Source organism: Danio rerio, chromosome 19 (genome assembly GCF_049306965.1).
Source record: "Danio rerio strain Tuebingen ecotype United States chromosome 19, GRCz12tu, whole genome shotgun sequence".
In the NCBI taxonomy this organism is placed as follows: Eukaryota; Metazoa; Chordata; class Actinopteri; order Cypriniformes; family Danionidae; genus Danio; species Danio rerio.
Genome location: NC_133194.1, coordinates 21,215,937 through 21,237,109, shown reverse-complemented (window position 1 = coordinate 21,237,109; position 21,173 = coordinate 21,215,937). Strand labels below are relative to the sequence as shown.

Below are 21,173 nucleotides of genomic sequence, written 5' to 3'. Positions count from 1 at the left end.
AAACGGCTGCTGTCGCTTCATCCAGGTGGATGCTACAATGGTGGTAGATGAGGAGATTGCTACCCAATAAATACCAAACTAGCTAAATTTAATAATATTTCCCCTAAATGCTCATTTTGTACTCAATATGATGAAACACTAAAGCATTTATTTTGAGAGTGTACTTACTGTAAAGTGTTTTGGGTTGACTTTTCCAATTTCATTAAAAAATTCTTATTTCCAAACTTCTGTATTTCCCCAAAATTGTATTCTTTGGTTACTCTCTGAGTGTAGATCCTTCTCATTGTAAATTTATTATTGATTTATTGTTTTTTTATAGCAAAGTTTTACTTCCATAAATGTTAATTTTCAAAGAAATACCCTTACTTTTTTATTTTCAGAAAGGACTTTGAAATTTATGTGAACTCTTTAAAAGACTCTAACAATTATAATTCAATTCAATTCAATTCAGCTTTATTTGTATAGCGCTTTTACAATGTAGATTGTGTCAAAGCAGCTTCACATAAATGGTCATAGTAACTGGAACAGTCATAAACAGTCATAATTACACTGCATGTAAAACGCTTTCTTGGTTTAAATCATTTAAACTTGATTAATTTGCTGGAATTCTATTTATGTAACCCTCTTTGTCTCTTTGTTCATATTATATCTTTGTAATGTTCTTTCTTGCATTAAAAAAAAAAAAGTAGATGAGGAGATTCCCCCTATGTGTAAAGCGCTTTGAGTGCCAAGAAAAGCGCTATATAAATGTAAGGAATTATTATTTTTATTATAAAGCACTGTTCTACCATCATGATATAGCCAGACTAAAATAAAAATCACATTATTACGATTAGCTTAAACTACAGCAAACACTCCACTCACTGACAAACAGCCCCTTTCATAAAGATTTATTCCACAAGTCTGTCATAATCAGGCAAATATACATTAACATACAGAATATCGGCCTCTTCTGATGCGCCACACGTTAAATAACGCATTAGTTCAAGACACACGTTTGCTTTTTTTCTCTACTTAAAAGAACGATAACAATACATCATAACAAGAGCAACAACAACAACAATAATTCATATCATAAAGATAAGCCAAGTTGTCTTTTCTAAAATTCAATATATAGCGACTCTTTTAAGGTGCACCACATGATCGGCAGGTGACTTGTTAAAGAAACTCAACAAATGTTGCACCATGACACACACACTGAAATAGACAGAGACTTTTTGCAAACGTTGTATACGTATATAAGTGTCTCTTTAAGGTCGTCTTCTGGCACTTTCTCCTGAGCGCGTCCGGCTCGGCTGTGTTTCTAAAGTTAAAGCAGTCTATTTTTGTTGGTTTGGCACACATCAGGGTGGAAGCGGTGGTAGAGTAAGGCTTCTCTTCTTCTCTTCATATCCAGAAGACTCTGATATCTCATCTCTCACAGCACCTCTGCAGGAAAACAGCAGAAACACATGTGAGAAGATGATTTATTGAACTATTAAAAGCTTGCCAACAACATCTATGACTGTTATTATGAAGCTGAAAATAGAGACGCTTTGCAGAATGCCAAGGCTGCTTTTTTCAGTCATTCACACTGTCCTAAAGTCAACAAACTGCAGAAATCATCAGTTTCATGCATGGAAAATAGCTTAGAGACTCTCTTAATCATCCTTTATACATTATTTTCAAGATTTTATTTTGGGTTCAGTTTAGTTCAGTTCAGTATAATGTAAATGTCACTGCTGAAAGACGAAACACTGAAAAGCAACTCCACTGGTGCCCAGATTTGATCCATATATGATCTTACATACAGCTGAAACCAGAAGTTTACATACACTCTAAAAAAAGAAACACAACCATTTAAAAAAATGTCTGATGGTAAATGATACTAAACGTTTACTATTTTAGGTCCGTTAGGATAACCTAAATGATTTACATTTGCTAAATGCCAAAATAATGAGAGATTTTTATTTGAGAATTTTCTATTAATTTCTAGACCAGGGGTGTCAAACTCAATTCCTGGAGGGCCGAAGCCCTGCACAGTTTAGTTCCAACCCTGCTCCAACACACTTACCTGTAGGTTTCAAACAAGCCTGAAGGATGCTATTAGTTTGATCAGGTGTGTTTAATTAGGGTTGGAACTAAACTGTGCAGAGCTGCGGCCCTTTTGGAACTGAGTTTGACACCTGTGTTCTAGACAGTCAAAAGTTTACACACATTTCCTTGGTATTTTTTTAAATCTTTGCTTTTAAACTGTTTAACTTTGGTCAAATGTTTTGGGTATTCTTCCACAAGCTCCTCACAATAGTTTGCAGGAATTTTGGCCCATTCCTCCTGACAGAATTGGTGTAACTGAATCAGATGTGTCGACTGTCTTGCTCGCACAAGCTTTTTCAACTATGCCCACAAATGTTCTATAGGATTGAGATCAGGGCTTTGTGATGGCCGCTTCAAAACATTCACTCTGTTGTCCTTAAAGCACATTTGAACTAATTTGGCAGTATGCTTAGGGTCATGGTCTGTTTGGAAGACCCATTTGTGGCCAAGTTTTCATTTCCTGGCTGATGTCTTGAGATGTTGCTTCAGTATTTCTACATGATGTTCTTTCTTCATGATGCCATCTATGCTGTGAAGTGGACCAGTCCCTCCTGCAGCAAAACAGCCCCACAACATGATGCTGCCGCCCCCATACTTCACAGTTAGGATAGTGTTCATAAGCATGTAAGCTTTCCCCTTTGTCCTCCAAATGTAACACTGGTCATTATAGCCAAACAGTTCAATCTTAGCTCCATCAGAGCACAGGACATGTCTCCAAAAATTATTCTTTTTCCCAGTGTAATTCAGCAAATTGTAATCTGGCTTTTTTGTTGATTCTGGCTTGTTGATTTTCCCATGTTGTCACACAAGGAAGCAGTGTGTGTTTGAGGTTTTCCTTAAATACTATTCTACAGTTGTGCCTCCAATTAACTCAAATGTTGTCAATTAGCCAATCAGAAACTTCCAAAAGCTTGACATCATCATCTGAGCTTTTTCAGAGGCAGAATAATCTTACTGTATGTAAACTTGACTTTCAAGAAAGGTTATAACAATTTCTCAAAAATATCTCTCTCATTATTTTGCTATTAAGCAGAACAGAAACAAATTTGATCATCCTAACTTACCTAAAAAAATAAGTTTAGTCTCATTAAAAAAAAAAAAAAAAATTATGTGCCTCTTTATAAAGTGTATGTAAACGTCTGGTTTCAACTGTACGTAATCGGAACAAAATCTGACTCTACCTGCCACATGTTGAGGTTTCATAGGCCTCGCCTTCATCATGAACGGTTCTCCTCCCTCGAAGGCCATGATTGGGTCGTCAGCCGGTTGACTCTGCCCACTGTTCCCACTGTGATTGGACAGCTTGATTATCTCCTCAAAGTCTGCAGCGTCTCCATTGGAGGACAGTCCATTCTGATGCTTAGTGGGCGGAGCTCCGTTAATGACCGGTGCTGCGTCCCAGGACACAGAGCTGAGGAAGACACACAAGCGGGAAAATAAGCAAAACATAATTCATGCAGCTTCATTTCAATTTCAATTCATGCAGCATCTCGATTACCTCATTGGTGATTGGTTTGTCGCACCAGTATGAAGAGCTTCTGACGGATTTTTCTGTATTACTGCAAGACGAGAGGAAAACAACATTGTACTTTTTTATTTTAACCCTACTTACATGATATTAATAAAAGAGTGATTTTTATATATTCTCAGTACTATAAATAGATTTTTACCGCTGTCATATTCAAAGAAATGAATAAACCAGGTTAATTTTCTTTCATTGTGTGTGTTTAAGATTAGACTTAATGAAACACACACACATCTCACCTGTGCTCCTGCGTCACTCTTACGAGTCCTCTTCATGATTTCTTCCAGACGCTAAAAATGTAAACACAAACGTTAAACCAACACTACTGAACTAAAATCTCAAATATAATTGAAGACAAAATTTTGAGCCCTCCTGTGAAATTTAAATCGTTTAAAAATATTTCCCAAGTGCTATATTTAACAATTTTTAAAAATTCATTCATTCATTTTCCTTCAGTTTAGTCCCTTTATTTATCTGAGGTCACAACAACAGAATGAACCGCCAACTTATTCAGCATATGTTTTACACAGCGGATGCCCTTCCAGCTGCAAAGCAGTACTGGGAAACATCCATAGACACTCATTCACACACACTAAGAACATTCAAACTCCACACAGAAATGCCAAATGACCCAGCCGGGACTCGAACCAGTGACCTTCTTTCTTTGAAGCGACAGTGCTAACCACTGAGCCACCGTAATGCCAGATTAGAGGTCTGCGGGGCCCGACCAGATTTATTGCAACGTGGGATTAATTTCCGGATAAAGCATGGGAGCGGTCGGTAACTGGTGTAATTTGAATGGGAGCGGGCGGTCTAACAATATCACTCCCGAGCGAGCGAGCACGCCTATGTGTGTGTGTGAATGAGAGAGCGTGATGCTGTGTTTAGCTTGATTGGTGGACTTTTATTTTACCTTCTTTCTTTCCAAGCGTTCCAGCTCCTCCTTCTGGAAGTGTTTCTCTCGTTCGATCCTCTGTTTCTCTGCTTCTTCTCGGGCTTTGGATTCAGCCTCTTCTCGCTGCCAAAGACACATAAAACCACATCATACATTCATTTATTACACATCTCTAAAATACCTAAAAGTCTAGTGCCATGTCACATATGGGACCCCACATTTGGCTGGTTAGTGTGGTCCAATAATGTCGTTTCACCATGTCCAGTCAGCTGCTTTAATCAGCTTTATCAGTGGTTATCAGTTGATAGATATGGGCCAGTAGGGGCCTTCCGCGCAGTAAATGTCACTCAGAAGGCTGTTATCGTCCATTCACATTGTTAATCAGCTATACTAATAGAGAAGAGTCCAGATCTGTTTTACATTACTGTGACGGTTAAGGTAGGGGTAGGCATTAATGAGTTATAATTAATGGGAAATTTAATAAATAATATTAATAATTCTAGTTAACTTCCGGCTGCAGCCGTATGCGATCTATAGCTGATTAACCATGTGGATGGATGATAACAGCCTTCAAATGATCTTCTTTTGCGTTCCAGCAGAAGAAAGTGAAGTCTGAGTAAAGGTTGACAGAACTTGTAGTTTTGGGTGGACTATCTCTTGACAATGGCTTCCAATATGATCATCATAGTAAAAGCTTAGAGATTATAGACACACATTCTTCTCCGGCTGTTATTAAGACTGCTGGCAGCTGCTAACACAAAAATAATCATCTACTATAGGGCCCATGGCAAGTTTCTGGAGCAATGAGTGTCGCAGAGAAAACTAGTAAAGTCAATACACACACACATACCCTCACTGGCCACTTTATTAGGTACACCTGTTCAACTGCTCGTTAACGGAGTGAACGTTATCAAGATTGGAAAAACGTTCGCTGGTCTAATAAGTCTTTATTTCTGCTGCGACATTCGGATGGCCGGGTCAGAATTTGGCGACAACAACACGAAGCAGGGATCCATCCTGCCTTGTATCAACGGTTCAGGCTGGTTGTGGTGGTCCATTCCTTTATAACAACAGTGTTAACAACAGCGATAACACACCATGTCATAAAGCGTGAATCATCTCAGACTGGTTTCTTGAACATGACAATGAGTTCACTGTACTCAAATGGCCTTCACAGTCATCAGATCTCAATCCAATAGAGCACCTTTGGGATGTGGTGAAACGGGAGATTCGCATCATGGATGTGCAGCCGACAAATCTGCAGCAGCTGTGTGATGCTATCATGTCAATATGGAGCAAAATCTCTGAGGAATATTTCCAGTACCTTGTTGAATCCATGCCATGAAGGATTAAGGCAGTTCTAAAGGCATTTAAATAAGGTGTACCTAATAAAGTGGCCGGTGAGTGTAAACAAGACGAAAAAATATTGTTTATTTTTTTTCCGGCTGTTAAAAAAAAACAAAAAAACAAAGTGACCCGAAAGCCAACATGGAAGAGTTAAATGAACGAGAAAATTTGGCCAATTGAAACTTGATTCTGTCCTTCAATTGGCTTGAACTCTGGATCGCTGTAATGTAATCAGTGTCAATGAGACCGTCCGGAGTGAATGAAGGATCGCTGCACAGCACGACTCTGCAATCCTGCCTGTCACACCAGCAAACTGTTTACATTTCCAAACTGATCTAGAGGGTAACTACATCAAGACATTCAATTCACATTCAGCAAATATTCGTTTTGATGTTGAAGGATTCGGATTTCTGCTTTCCAATTCGTCTCATCATGGACCACCGTTTATCCTTTTCATCATCCTGTTTCTCAGTATTTAACTGTGAATTGATTTTAACTAATGAATAAGTTAAAACTGCTTACTGTAAGAATGTTCTGTGTCCTTGTTTCTCTTTTTGCCTGTCTATTTTAACTTTGTTTTCAGGAGACACACAGACCAGGTCATAGGTCATGGAGACCTCTCTCTCTCTCTCTCTCTCTCTCTCTCTCTCTCTCTCTATCTATCTGTTCCTATGTCTAGAGGTCCAATACAGAGGAGAAGAAGACACCTGTTTTATTGTCCTGATATATTGCCTATAATTTTATAGCTGTTTGATTGATCTGTTTTTGAGTATAATTAATAGTAATGTAATTTCTTTTTGTGTGGAGACAGACTGTGACTGTGTGTAGCCAAGATATTGCAGCAGACTGTTGATGGAAACAGTCTTGAACCAGCCTGATAACACAGCTGAACGTACAAGAAACATCCTTGAGTCTACACAGATGGTCTTTTGTGTCTATTGTGTTTCTGGTTTAGCTTTTCACAGGTTGGAGATCAGCTCCTAATAACTTAGGGCGACCTCGCCTCTAGGCATCAGGTCGCCATCCATATCTGGATACAAATACAAGGCTTTCTTTGACGCACACACTAAGGCCATCCATATCTGGAAGTAGATACTATGTTTCTTTGACGCATGTATTTGGAATTGTCTATTTCTGTTGTAACCAATGAGAACTGTTTACCTGGATCCCACCCTTTCTGGACTTGTGTAAAGAGTATAATTGTTCGATTGTTGAAACTGTAAGCAGAGCGGCCTAGGAACTCATTGAGAGTGTTGAAGCTGGCTTCTGCGAATGAAACTGCAAACTATCTTCAGTAAACTTAATTTATTTTTTTAAAATCTCTGACTCCGGCTCTTCTTCATCAACCAGACTGGTCATTCTTTGGGTTAAACTGTAAACTATCCCTACAATGTACAGTTGAAGTCTGAATTATTCACCCCTGACTTATTAGCCCCACTGTATGTTTTTCCCCAATTTCTGTTTAACGGAGAGCAGATTTTCTGAACACATTTCTGAACATAATAGTTTTAATAACTCATTTATAATAATGACACGCCATGAAGACAGTCCATATTATTTGACAAGACATTTCTCAATATTCAGCTTAAAGTGAGGTTTAAAGGGTTAACTTGGTTATTCAGGCAAGTTAGGGTAATTAGGCAAGTCATTGTATAACAGTGGTTTGTTCTGTAGACTATCCAAAAAATATTGCTTAAGAGGGCTAATAACATTGACCTTAAAATGGTTTGAAAAAAATTAAAAACTGTTTTTCTTCTAGCCAAATATATATATATATATATATATATATATATATATATATATATATATATATATATATATATATATATATATATATATATATGTGTGTGTGTGTGTGTGTGTGTGAAACCATTAAACAAAGCAATTCGTATTCAAGCGAAACGGCTGATGGAAACATGCTGCAAGAGAGACTTTTACAGTCTATGGAGAGAGAGCACATTTAAATACAGAGGTCCAAAATACAACACATACAGAGAGTTTAGATGCAAATAAATGCACCACACACACACATTAGCTTATCAACAGCAACCGAAACAGCCCCACAACAAACACAGTCAATTCTCAGTTGTCTTTACACCTTGCACTGGCTTTTGGGAAATTGTTCAATGAGGCTTTATAGCCAGATTTATACTGACACAACATACTGTACTGCTGGATGGGAATTTAAAGGTCAAAGATTAAAGGCAAACATGAACTTTGCATCCAGAGCCTCATCAGCCAGTTCAGACTTTGGGATCAAATAATAAAAATCTGCATTATTTATGGGCTTTTAATATTCTTGTAATATTTATTAAATGCAACACAACAATATTTCTATGGCGATCTTTATCATTTTAAAACTGATTGCTTATTCAAGTTAAGCCTTTCATCTAATATTCAATGTTCACTTTTTATTTTAATTGTAGTTTACTGCAGGTATTAGTAATCTTGCTAGGTTTTCTTGCAATTTATGTTTAATATTGAAATTGAATTATGTTTATTTATTATATATTTAAATAAGTCAATCAATAAGTCGATCATGATTTCATAGTATGGGTTTACGATTTACCTGAAATCTTATACAAAGGTACTATAGGCTATTTCAGTACTTATATTAATTTAAGTATGTCTTAAACTTAAACATTTGTCACCTTTCTAAGACGACAAATCTGACGAGAATCACCTGAGGGAAAAACCTGAGGCAAAACTTGAAGCTCTAAAAGATAATATTCATAAAATGAAATGCAACCGGAGAGCAGTTTTTGTGGACTCTATCTGTCACTCATAAGTATCCTGTTCTCTCCTGTCATGCCAAAATTAATATAAGCCCGTCTGGCAGCGTCCACTCCAGCCATAACTCACCTTATATCTGTTATCAAGCATATAAAAATACAGCTCCTGAGATGAAGAGCATCTGACAGTCATGGCTTATGATGAAACTTCTGCTCAGACAATGATCTGAGGACAGCAGCGATGTTTACGAGCGAGCTAAATGCTGCATTGTGTAACTATAGTACACAGACGGCACTGTTACTTCATATGTGCTTAAATATCTCTCTGAAATAACGCAAACACTCTCAAAGTGTGTAAAAGAGTATTAAGAGTTGAGCATGATACGACGTGAATACTAGTTAGCGTCCATAGATATATACGTTAAATGTCGCCTACCCTAATGTTGTGTTTTGGACGGAATGCGTCAACAGATCCGCCATTTTAGTACAGGGTAACGCTCCTTTAAAATTAACGCTTCTTTTAAACGAGCGCCATCTAGCGGTCACATAATCTAATGACTATTATGAACTTATTTTATAAATACATGTAACTTGACATTAACTTTTTTTCTTACCAACCCCACTGGTCTTTTTCACAAGACAAAATTTTATTGTTGGAAACTGTGTTTTATATATATATCTATATTTGACTTTTGCATGCTTGAGGAAGAGACGTTTTACTTGATTTGGGTCATTAAATAACTCATACTACCAATATTATGATATAGGTTGCCTATATCTGCTGTATTCACCCTAAAACCTACAGTAGGTTGACATAAAACCAATGACAACACCCATTCTTGTCTTAAGATATTTTAAGCAATTTTTTGAATAACAGTAAGTTCATGACATGTTACATAAATAGTAAATCTGCTGGTTTTAAACATACAGCATAATAATAAATACAGGTATGTAACAACCATAACATTACTCTTATGTCTTAGGACAAATATGATTAACTTTTGATTACCTACACTAAATGTTGACTATTGAAGGTACATTTATAACAACTATTTATTTGTAGACTACTGTATTATCAAACCATGTTGCATACAAATGCATTCAACAGACTTAAATGACAGTGTATTGCTGTAGAAGACAAATAAAACACGAGACAGGTGTTTAGGAAAAGTATAGTTTATTTTGTTTGACCTGCAAACTTATCTAAACAAGACTAACTCTCAGAAAACAGACCGAAAACATTATGATGCGCGCGCTCGTGGAGATGACCCGCGGTCGTCTTCAACTGTTGTCTTCAATAGTCCTTCTTTGCTCAACAACTCATCTGAAAAACAGAGCAAAACATTACAACATTCAGACAAAGAGCAGAGAGCATAGTATCACCAAGAGGCGATACTCTAGTGCAATTTGGGAAACAATAACGCGCTTTTTGAATACATTAAATAAAAACAAAGCCGCTGTTTGCCATTGCGACAGCAATGATATCCAATGCACGAGCGATCGCTTTCACTTCAAAATGGCCGAATCTGTTGCTCTTGGTCATCCTAGGCTCTTTGCATAAAGTTAAATCATAACAGTTATCATGGTTTCTCTTTCAAACTATAGTAAACTAAAGTTTGAAACTATAGTTTAAAATAGAAGATGAGTGGGCCTCGCTACTCCCACCCACCATAACCCTCGCAGCGAGGTCCCACTACCGGCCCCCCGTGTTTCCCTGAGGGTCCTCGGGGGTTGTTTGTTCCCTGCCTAGGGCTCAAAGGCCGCCTCGCCCCAGGGAGTGCACGGAAAAGACCGGGCGCCAGGCCGTGCCAGTATTCACTGGATGTTGCTCGGCGGCACATTTCGAGCAACAAACACGTAATATTCTTCGCGATATTGCGTTTATGTACGCAAACCGCAAGGAACTACAGCACAGACGGGCCCGGGTGAAGCATCACGAAGCGGACTTCGTGAGTTTGGCGTAGCTCCACTCGTACCGTCGGTATTGAACTCACCTTGGTCAAGTACAAACAGCTACACCGGGCGAACTGACAACGCTGACTGAGAGCACACGAGCTTTATAGGAATGCATATGCAAATTTTTACAAGGCACGTCACTGTTGTCTCGTTGTCATGGCGAGCGCTGAGGAGGGCTCACCTGATTGGAGCACAGAGAATCGGGAATTTGCGTCACGGCTAGTTGCCGTCTGCTGTTGACAAAAATATCTTAAATATAATAAATATATATTTTTACATTTTTGGTGCTCTGTAATATTCTGACATGCAGTAGAATATCGAGACAGATGAATATAATTGGATATATGCCGAGCTAGTGTTGTTCCCATACTTATAAACTTCCGGTGACCGGTTGTTGTGAGTTTTTTTCCATTTTATACGGTTCCTTTTACAGCATTGATGTTGTGATGCAATTAAAATACATTCAGTTAAATAAACTTTGGCATTCATTTAGTTTTTCAAGCGTAAAACGAGACAAAAGACCCTTTACTCGCACTCGCCCGTCAGAATCGGCAGACTAGCGCAGACGCTCCCTTGAATACAATGAGGTAAAAATAAATGCTCATATTATAAAGACATGGCGGGGGAAATGTAATTTAATGCAGTGCTTCTTGTACAATCTGAGACCCACTTTATATCGGATATCACTCAGCCAGTGGAGATCGCTGATTTTTAAAGAAAACAGACCTTAAACATGCTGATTTTCCCTTTGGCAGTTTGCTGGAAGCGCTTAACCCAGGTTACTGACAAATTAAATGTCCTATTAGCATGCTTCAGCATATACCCTAAAATCCCAGAATATCTTTCGAAAAAGAGTACGGGTTTAACACCATCATCCTGGCAAAATTTACCCACTGGCCTCTGTCCATCATGGCTTTAATACTCTGTCCTCTTTCTCTGTGGTGTGCGGGCTGGCGGAAAACGGCTGCTGTCGCTTCATCCAGGTGGATGCTACAATGGTGGTAGATGAGGAGATTGCTACCCAATAAATACCAAACTAGCTAAATTTAATAATATTTCCTCTAAATGCTCATTTTGTACTCAATATGATGAAACACTAAAGCATTTATTTTGAGAGTGTACTTACTGTAAAGTGTTTTGGGTTGACTATTCCAATTTCATTAAAAAAATTCTTATTTCCAAACTTCTGTATTTCCCCAAAATTGTATTCTTTGGTTACTCTCTGAATGTAGATCCTTCTCATTGTAAATTTATTATTGATTTATTGTTTTTTTATAGCAAAGTTTTACTTCCATAAATGTTAATTTTCAAAGAAATACCCTTACTTTTTTATTTTCAGAAAGGACTTTGAAATTTATGTGAACTCTTTAAAAGACTCTAACAATTATAATTCAATTCAATTCAATTCAGCTTTATTTGTATAGCGCTTTTACAATGTAGATTGTGTCAAAGCAGCTTCACATAAATGGTCATAGTAACTGGAACAGTCATAAACAGTCATAATTACACTGCATGTAAAACGCTTTCTTGGTTTAAATCATTTAAACTTGATTAATTTGCTGGAATTCTATTTATGTAACCCTATTTGTCTCTTTGTTCATATTATATCTTTGTAATGTTCTTTCTTGCATTAAAAAAAAAAAAAAAGTAGATGAGGAGATTCCCCCTATGTGTAAAGCGCTTTGAATGCCAAGAAAAGCGCTATATAAATGTAAGGAATTATTATTTTTATTATAAAGCACTGTTCTACCATCATGATATAGCCAGACTAAAATAAAAATCACATTATTACGATTAGCTTAAACTACAGCAAACACTCCACTCACTGACAAACAGCCGCTTTCATAAAGATTTATTCCACAGGTCTGTCATAATCAGGCAAATATACATTAACATACAGAATATCGGCCTCTTCTGATGCGCCACACGTTAAATAACGCAATAGTTCAAGACACATATTTGCTTTTTTTCTCTACTTAAAATAACGATAACAATACATCATAACAAGAGCAACAACAACAACAATAATTTATATCATAAAGATAAGCCAAGTTGTCTTTTCTAAAATTCAATATATAGCGACTCTTTTAAGGTGCACCACATGATCGGCAGGTGACTTGTTAAAGAAACTCAACAAATGTTGCACCATGACACACACACTGAAATAGACAGAGACTTTTTGCAAACGTTGTATACGTATATAAGTGTCTCTTTAAGGTCGTCTTCTGGCACTTTCTCCTGAGCGCGTCCGGCTCGGCTGTGTTTCTAAAGTTAAAGCAGTCTGTTTTTGTTGGTTTGGCACACATCAGGGTGGAAGCGGTGGTAGAGTAAGGCTTCTCTTCTTCTCTTCATATCCAGAAGACTCTGATATCTCATCTCTCACAGCACCTCTGCAGGAAAACAGCAGAAACACATGTGAGAAGATGATTTATTGAACTATTAAAAGCTTGCCAACAACATCTATGACTGGTATTATGAAGCTGAAAATAGAGACGCTTTGCAGAATGCCAAGGCTGCTTTTTTCAGTCATTCACACTGTCCTAAAGTCAACAAACTGCAGAAATAATCAGTTTCATGCATGGAAAATAGCTTAGAGACTCTCTTAATCATCCTTTATACATTATTTTCAAGATTTTATTTTGGGTTCAGTTTAGTTCAGTTCAGTATAATGTAAATGTCACTGCTGAAAGACGAAACACTGAAAAGCAACTCCACTGGTGCCCAGATTTGATCCATATATGATCTTACATACAGCTGAAACCAGAAGTTTACATACACTCTAAAAAAAGAAACACAACCATTTAAAAAAATGTCTGAAGGTAAATGATACTAAACGTTTACTATTTAAGGTCCGTTAGGATAACCTAAATGATTTACATTTGCTAAATGCCAGAATAATGAGAGATTTTTATTTGAGAATTTTCTATTAATTTCTAGACCAGGGGTGTCAAACTCAATTCCTGGAGGGCCGAAGCCCTGCACAGTTTAGTTACAACCCTGCTCCAACACACTAACCTGTAGGTTTCAAACAAGCCTGAAGGATGCTATTAGTTTGATCAGGTGTGTTTAATTAGGGTTGGAACTAAACTGTGCAGAGCTGCAGCCCTTTTGGAACTGAGTTTGACACCTGTGTTCTAGACAGTCAAAAGTTTACACACATTTCCTTGGTATTTTTTTAAATCTTTGCTTTTAAACTGTTTAACTTTGGTCAAATGTTTTGGGTATTCTTCCACAAGCTCCTCACAATGGTTTGCAGGAATTTTGGCCCATTCCTCCTGACAGAATTGGTGTAACTGAATCAGATGTGTCGACTGTCTTGCTCGCACAAGCTTTTTCAACTATGCCCACAAATGTTCTATAGGATTGAGATCAGGGCTTTGTGATGGCCACTTCAAAACATTCACTCTGTTGTCCTTAAAGCACATTTGAACTAATTTGGCAGTATGCTTAGGGTCATGGTCTGTTTGGAAGACCCATTTGTGGCCAAGTTTTCATTTCCTGGCTGATGTCTTGAGATGTTGCTTCAGTATTTCTACATGATGTTCTTTCTTCATGATGCCATCTATGCTGTGAAGTGGACCAGTCCCTCCTGCAGCAAAACAGCCCCACAACATGATGCTGCCGCCCCCATACTTCACAGTTAGGATAGTGTTCATAAGCATGTAAGCTTTCCCCTTTGTCCTCCAAATGTAACACTGGTCATTATAGCCAAACAGTTCAATCTTAGCTCCATCAGAGCACAGGACATGTCTCCAAAAATTATTCTTTTTCCCAGTGTAATTCAGCAAATTGTAATCTGGCTTTTTTGTTGATTCTGGCTTGTTGATTTTCCCATGTTGTCACACAAGGAAGCAGTGTGTGTTTGAGGTTTTCCTTAAATACTATTCTACAGTTGTGCCTCCAATTAACTCAAATGTTGTCAATTAGCCAATCAGAAACTTCCAAAAGCTTGACATCATCATCTGAGCTTTTTCAGAGGCAGAATAATCTTATTGTATGTAAACTTGACTTTCAAGAAAGGTTATAACAATTTCTCAAAAATATCTCTCTCATTATTTTGCTATTAAGAAGAACAGAAACAAATTTGATCATCCTAACTTACCTAAAAAAATAAGTTTAGTCTCATAAAAAAATGATGTGCCTCTTTATAAAGTGTATGTAAACGTCTGGTTTCAACTGTACGTAATCGGAACAAAATCTGATTCTACCTGCCACATGTTGAGGTTTCATAGGCCTTGCCTTCATCATGAACGGTTCTCCTCCCTCGAAGGCCATGATTGGGTCGTCAGCCGGTTGACTCTGCCCACTGTTCCCACTGTGATTGGACAGCTTGATTATCTCCTTAAAGTCTGCAGCGTCTCCATTGGAGGACAGTCCATTCTGATGCTTAGTGGGCGGAGCTCCGTTAATGACCGGTGCTGTGTCCCAGGACACAGAGCTGAGGAAGACACACAAGCGGGAAAATAAGCAAAACATAATTCATGCAGCTTCATTTCAATTTCAATTCATGCAGCGTCTCGATTACCTCATTGGTGATTGGTTTGTCGCACCAGTATGAAGAGCTTCTGACGGATTTTTCTGTATTACTGCAAGACGAGAGGAAAACAACATTGTACTTTTTTATTTTAACCCTACTTACATGATATTAATAAAAGAGTGATTTTTATATATTCTCAGTACTATAAAAAGATTTTTACCGCTGTCATATTCAAAGAAATGAATAAACCAGGTTAATTTTCTTTCATTGTGTGTGTTTAAGATTAGACTTAATGAAACACACACACATCTCACCTGTGCTCCTGCGTCACTCTTACGAGTCCTCTTCATGATTTCTTCCAGACGCTAAAAATGTAAACACAAACGTTAAACCAACAGTACTGAACTAAAATCTCAAATATAATTGAAGACAAAATTTTGAGCCCTCCTGTGAAATTTAAATCGTTTAAAAATATTTCCCAAGTGCTATATTTAACAATTTTGAAAAAAATTCATTCATTCATTTTCCTTCAGTTTAGTCCCTTTATTTATCAGAGGTCACAACAACAGAATGAACCGCCAACTTATTCAGCATATGTTTTACACAGCGGATGCTCTTCCAGCTGCAAAGCAGTACTGGGTAACATCCATAGACACTCATTCACACACACTAAGAACATTCAAACTCCACACAGAAATGCCAAATGACCCAGCCGGGACTCGAACCAGTGACCTTCTTTCTTTGAGGCGACAGTGCTAACCACTGAGCCACCGTAATGCCAGATTAGAGGTCTGCGGGGCCCGACCAGATTTATTGCAACGTGGGATTAATTTCCGGATAAAGCATGGGAGCGGTCGGTAACTGGTGTAATTTGAACGGGAGCGGGCGGTCTAACAATATCACTCCCGAGCGAGCGAGCACGCCTATGTGTGTGTGTGAATGAGAGAGCGTGATGCTGTGTTTAGCTTGATTGGTGGACTTTTATTTTACCTTCTTTCTTTACAAGCGTTCCAGCTCCTCCTTCTGGAAGTGTTTCTCTCGTTCGATCCTCTGTTTCTCTGCTTCTTCTCGGGCTTTGGATTCAGCCTCTTCTCGCTGCCAAAGACACATAAAACCACATCATACATTCATTTATTACACTTCTCTAAAATACCTAAGAGTCTAGTGCCATGTCACATATGGGACCCCACATTTGGCTGGTTAGTGTGGTCCAATAATGTCGTTTCACCATGTCCAGTCAGCTGCTTTAATCAGCTTTATCAGTGGTTATCAGTTGATAGATATGGGCCAGTAGGGGCCTTCCGCGCAGTAAATGTCACTCAGAAGGCTGTTATCGTCCATTCACATTGTTAATCAGCTATACTAATAGAGAAGAGTCCAGATCTGTTTTACATTACTGTGACGGTTAAGGTAGGGGTAGGCATTAATGAGTTATAATTAATGGGAAATTTAATAAATAATATTAATAATTCTAGTTAACTTCCGGCTGCAGCCGTATGCGATCTATAGCTGATTAACCATGTGGATGGATGATAACAGCCTTCAAATGATCTTCTTTTGCGTTCCAGCAGAAGAAAGTGAAGTCTGAGTAAAGGTTGACAGAACTTGTAGTTTTGGGTGGACTATCTCTTGACAATGGCTTCCAATATGATCATCATAGTAAAAGCTTAGAGATTATAGACACACATTCTTCTCCGGCTGTTATTAAGACTGCTGGCAGCTGCTAACACAAAAATAATCATCTACTATAGGGCCCATGGCAAGTTTCTGGAGCAATGAGTGTCGCAGAGAAAACTAGTAAAGTCAATACACACACACATACCCTCACTGGCCACTTTATTAGGTACACCTGTTCAACTGCTCGTTAACGGAGTGAACGTTATCAAGATTGGAAAAACGTTCGCTGGTCTAATAAGTCTTTATTTCTGCTGTGACATTCGGATGGCCGGGTCAGAATTTGGCGACAACAACACGAAGCAGGGATCCATCCTGCCTTGTATCAACGGTTCAGGCTGGTTGTGGTGGTCCATTCCTTTATAACAACATTGTTAACAACAGCGATAACACACCATGTCATAAAGTGTGAATCAACTCAGACTTGTTTCTTGAACATGACAATGAGTTCACTGTACTCAAATGGCCTTCACAGTCATCAGATCTCAATCCAATAGAGCACCTTTGGGATGTGGTGAAACGGGAGATTCGCATCATGGATGTGCAGCCGACAAATCTGCAGCAGCTGTGTGATGCTATCATGTCAATATGGAGCAAAATCTCTGAGGAATATTTCCAGTACCTTGTTGAATCCATGCCATGAAGGATTAAGGCAGTTCTAAAGGCATTTAAATAAGGTGTACCTAATAAAGTGGCCGGTGAGTGTAAACAAGACGAAAAAATATTGTTTATTTTTTTTCCGGCTGTTAAAAAAAACAAAAAAACAAAGTGACCCGAAAGCCAACATGGAAGAGTTAAATGAACGAGAAAATTTGGCCAATTGAAACTTGATTCTGTCCTTCAATTGGCTTGAACTCTGGATCGCTGTAATGTAATCAGTGTCAATGAGACCGTCCGGAGTGAATGAAGGATCGCTGCACAGCACGACTCTGCAATCCTGCCTGTCACACCAGCAAACTGTTTACATTTCCAAACTGATCTAGAGGGTAACTACATCAAGACATTCAATTCACATTCAGCAAATATTCGTTTTGATGTACAGTTGAAGTCTGAATTATTCACCCCTGACTTATTAGCCCCACTGTATGTTTTTCCCCAATTTCTGTTTAATGGAGAGCAGATTTTCTGAACACATTTCTGAACATAATAGTTTTAATAACTCATTTATAATAATGACACGCCATGAAGACAGTCCATATTATTTGACAAGACATTTCTCAATATTCAGCTTAAAGTGAGATTTAAAGGGTTAACTAGGTTATTCAGGCAAGTTAGGGTAATTAGGCAAGTCATTGTATAACAGTGGTTTGTTCTGTAGACTATCCAAAAAATATTGCTTAAGAGGGCTAATAACATTGACCTTAAAATGGTTTGAAAAAAATTAAAAACTGTTTTTCTTCTAGCCAAATATATATATATATATATATATATATATATATATATATATATATATATATATATATATATATATATATATGTGTGTGTGTGTGTGTGTGTGAAACCATTAAACAAAGCAATTCGTATTCAAGCGAAACGGCTGATGGAAACATGCTGCAAGAGAGACTTTTACAGTCTATGGAGAGAGAGCACATTTAAATACAGAGGTCCAAAATACAACACATACAGAGAGTTTAGATGCAAATAAATGCACCACACACACACATTAGCTTATCAACAGCAACCGAAACAGCCCCACAACAAACACAGTCAATTCTCAGTTGTCTTTACACCTTGCACTGGCTTTTGGGAAATTGTTCAATGAGGCTTTATAGCCAGATTTATACTGACACAACATACTGTACTGCTGGATGGGAATTTAAAGGTCAAAGATTAAAGGCAAACATGAACTTTGCATCCAGAGCCTCATCAGCCAGTTCAGACTTTGGGATCAAATAATAAAAATCTGCATTATTTATGGGCTTTTAATATTCTTGTAATATTTATTAAATGCAACACAACAATATTTCTATGGCGATCTTTATCATTTTAAAACTGATTGCTTATTCAAGTTAAGCCTTTCATCTAATATTCAATGTTCACTTTTTATTTTAATTGTAGTTTACTGCAGGTATTAGTAATCTTGCTAGGTTTTCTTGCAATTTATGTTTAATATTGAAATTGAATTATGTTTATTTATTATATATTTAAATAAGTCAATCAATAAGTCGATCATGATTTCATAGTATGGGTTTACGATTTACCTGAAATCTTATACAAAGGTACTATAGGCTATTTCAGTACTTATATTAATTTAAGTATATGTCTTAAACTTCAACATTTGTCACCTTTCTAAGACGACAAATCTGACGAGAATCACCTGAGGGAAAAACCTGAGGCAAAACTTGAAGCTCTAAAAGATAATATTCATAAAATGAAATGCAACCGGAGAGCAGTTTTTGTGGACTCTATCTGTCACTCATAAGTATCCTGTTCTCTCCTGTCATGCCAAAATTAATATAAGCCCGTCTGGCAGCGTCCACTCCAGCCATAACTCACCTTATATCTGTTATCAAGCATATAAAAATACAGCTCCTGAGATGAAGAGCATCTGACAGTCATGGCTTATGATGAAACTTCTGCTCAGACAATGATCTGAGGACAGCAGCGATGTTTACGAGCGAGCTAAATGCTGCATTGTGTAACTATAGTACACAGACGGCACTGTTACTTCATATGTGCTTAAATATCTCTCTGAAATAACGCAAACACTCTCAAAGTGTGTAAAAGAGTATTAAGAGTTGAGCATGATACGACGTGAATACTAGTTAGCGTCCATAGATATATACGTTAAATGTCGCCTACCCTAATGTTGTGTTTTGGACGGAATGCGTCAACAGATCCGCCATTTTAGTACAGGGTAACGCTCCTTTAAAATTAACGCTTCTTTTAAACGAGCGCCATCTAGCGGTCACATAATCTAATGACTATTATGAACTTATTTTATAAATACATGTAACTTGACATTAACTTTTTTTCTTACCAACCCCACTGGTCTTTTTCACAAGACAAAATTTTATTGTTGGAAACTGTGTTTTATATATATATCTATATTTGACTTTTGCATGCTTGAGGAAGAGACGTTTTACTTGATTTGGGTCATTAAATAACTCATACTACCAATATTATGATATAGGTTGCCTATATCTGCTGTATTCACCCTAAAACCTACAGTAGGTTGACATAAAACCAATGACAACACCCATTCTTGTCTTAAGATATTTTAAGCAATTTTTTGAATAACAGTAAGTTCATGACATGTTACATAAATAGTAAATCTGCTGGTTTTAAACATACAGCATAATAATAAATACAGGTATGTAACAACCATAACATTACTCTTATGTCTTAGGACAAATATGATTAACTTTTGATTACCTACACTAAATGTTGACTATTGAAGGTACATTTATAACAACTATTTATTTGTAGACTACTGTATTATCAAACCATGTTGCATACAAATGCATTCAACAGACTTAAATGACAGTGTATTGCTGTAGAAGACAAATAAAACACGAGACAGGTGTTTAGGAAAAGTATAGTTTATTTTGTTTGACCTGCAAACTTATCTAAACAAGACTAACTCTCAGAAAACAGACCGAAAACATTATGATGCGCGCGCTCGTGGAGATGACCCGCGGTCGTCTTCAACTGTTGTCTTCAATAGTCCTTCTTTGCTCAACAACTCATCTGAAAAACAGAGCAAAACATTACAACATTCAGACAAAGAGCAGAGAGCATAGTATCACCAAGAGGCGATACTCTAGTGCAATTTGGGAAACAATAACGCGCTTTTTGAATACATTAAATAAAAACAAAGCCGCTGTTTGCCATTGCGACAGCAATGATATCCAATGCACGAGCGATCGCTTTCACTTCAAAATGGCCGAATCTGTTGCTCTTGGTCATCCTAGGCTCTTTGCATAAAGTTAAATCATAACAGTTATCATGGTTTCTATTTCAAACTATAGTAAACTAAAGTTTGAAACTATAGTTTAAAATAGAAGATGAGTGGGCCTCGCTACTCCCACCCACCATAACCCTCGCAGCGAGGTCCCACTACCGGCCCCCCGTGTTTCCCTGAGGGTCCTCGGGGGTTGTTTGTTCCCTGCCTAGGGCTCAAAGGCCGCCTCGCCCCAGGGAGTGCACGGAAAAGACCGGGCGCCAGGCCGTGCCAGTATTCACTGGATGTTGCTCGGCGGCACATTTCGAGCAACAAACACGTAATATTCTTCGCGATATTGCGTTTATGTACGCAAACCGCAAGGAACTACAGCACAGACGGGCCCGGGTGAAGCATCACGAAGCGGACTTCGTGAGTTTGGCTTAGCTCCACTCGTACCGTCGGTATTGAACTCACCTTGGTCAAGTACAAACAGCTACACCGGGCGAACTGACAACGCTGACTGAGAGCACACGAGCTTTATAGGAATGCATATGCAAATTTTTACAAGGCACGTCACTGTTGTCTCGTTGTCATGGCGAGCGCTG

The 21,173-nt window shown here is 37.9% G+C and overlaps 1 protein-coding gene and 2 long non-coding RNA genes across 8 annotated transcripts; all 3 read right to left on the bottom strand.

Moving 5' to 3' along the window:
- Nucleotides 1–875: 875 nt before the first annotated feature.
- LOC137488501 (uncharacterized) lies at nt 876–9,068 on the bottom strand. 6 transcript variants are annotated; one of them, XM_073931634.1, is made up of 6 exons: nt 8,706–9,068; nt 4,515–4,619; nt 3,747–3,891; nt 3,575–3,635; nt 3,258–3,487; nt 876–1,428 (listed from the first exon to the last, which is right to left on the bottom strand). In XM_073931634.1, the coding sequence occupies exons 1-6, from the start codon at nt 8,766–8,768 to the stop codon at nt 1,418–1,420; spliced, it is 615 nt and encodes a 204-aa protein (XP_073787735.1). In that variant the 5' UTR covers nt 8,769–9,068; the 3' UTR covers nt 876–1,417. The 6 variants fall into 6 exon arrangements, with proteins under 6 accessions (XP_073787735.1, XP_073787736.1, XP_073787738.1 ...); XM_073931635.1 differs by having other exon boundaries at nt 3,834–3,891; XM_073931637.1 differs by having other exon boundaries at nt 9,012–9,068.
- A 667-nt stretch (nt 9,069–9,735) lies between these two features.
- Nucleotides 9,736–10,607, bottom strand: LOC137488500 (uncharacterized). Its single transcript, XR_011007562.1, has 2 exons — nt 10,570–10,607; nt 9,736–9,899 (listed from the first exon to the last, which is right to left on the bottom strand). It is a non-coding gene; the product is annotated as an uncharacterized lncRNA (long non-coding RNA).
- A 9,601-nt stretch (nt 10,608–20,208) lies between these two features.
- Nucleotides 20,209–21,080, bottom strand: LOC137488499 (uncharacterized). The gene is made up of 2 exons (XR_011007561.1): nt 21,043–21,080; nt 20,209–20,372 (listed from the first exon to the last, which is right to left on the bottom strand). It is a non-coding gene; the product is annotated as an uncharacterized lncRNA (long non-coding RNA).
- Between the last annotated feature and the right edge of the window lie 93 nt (nt 21,081–21,173).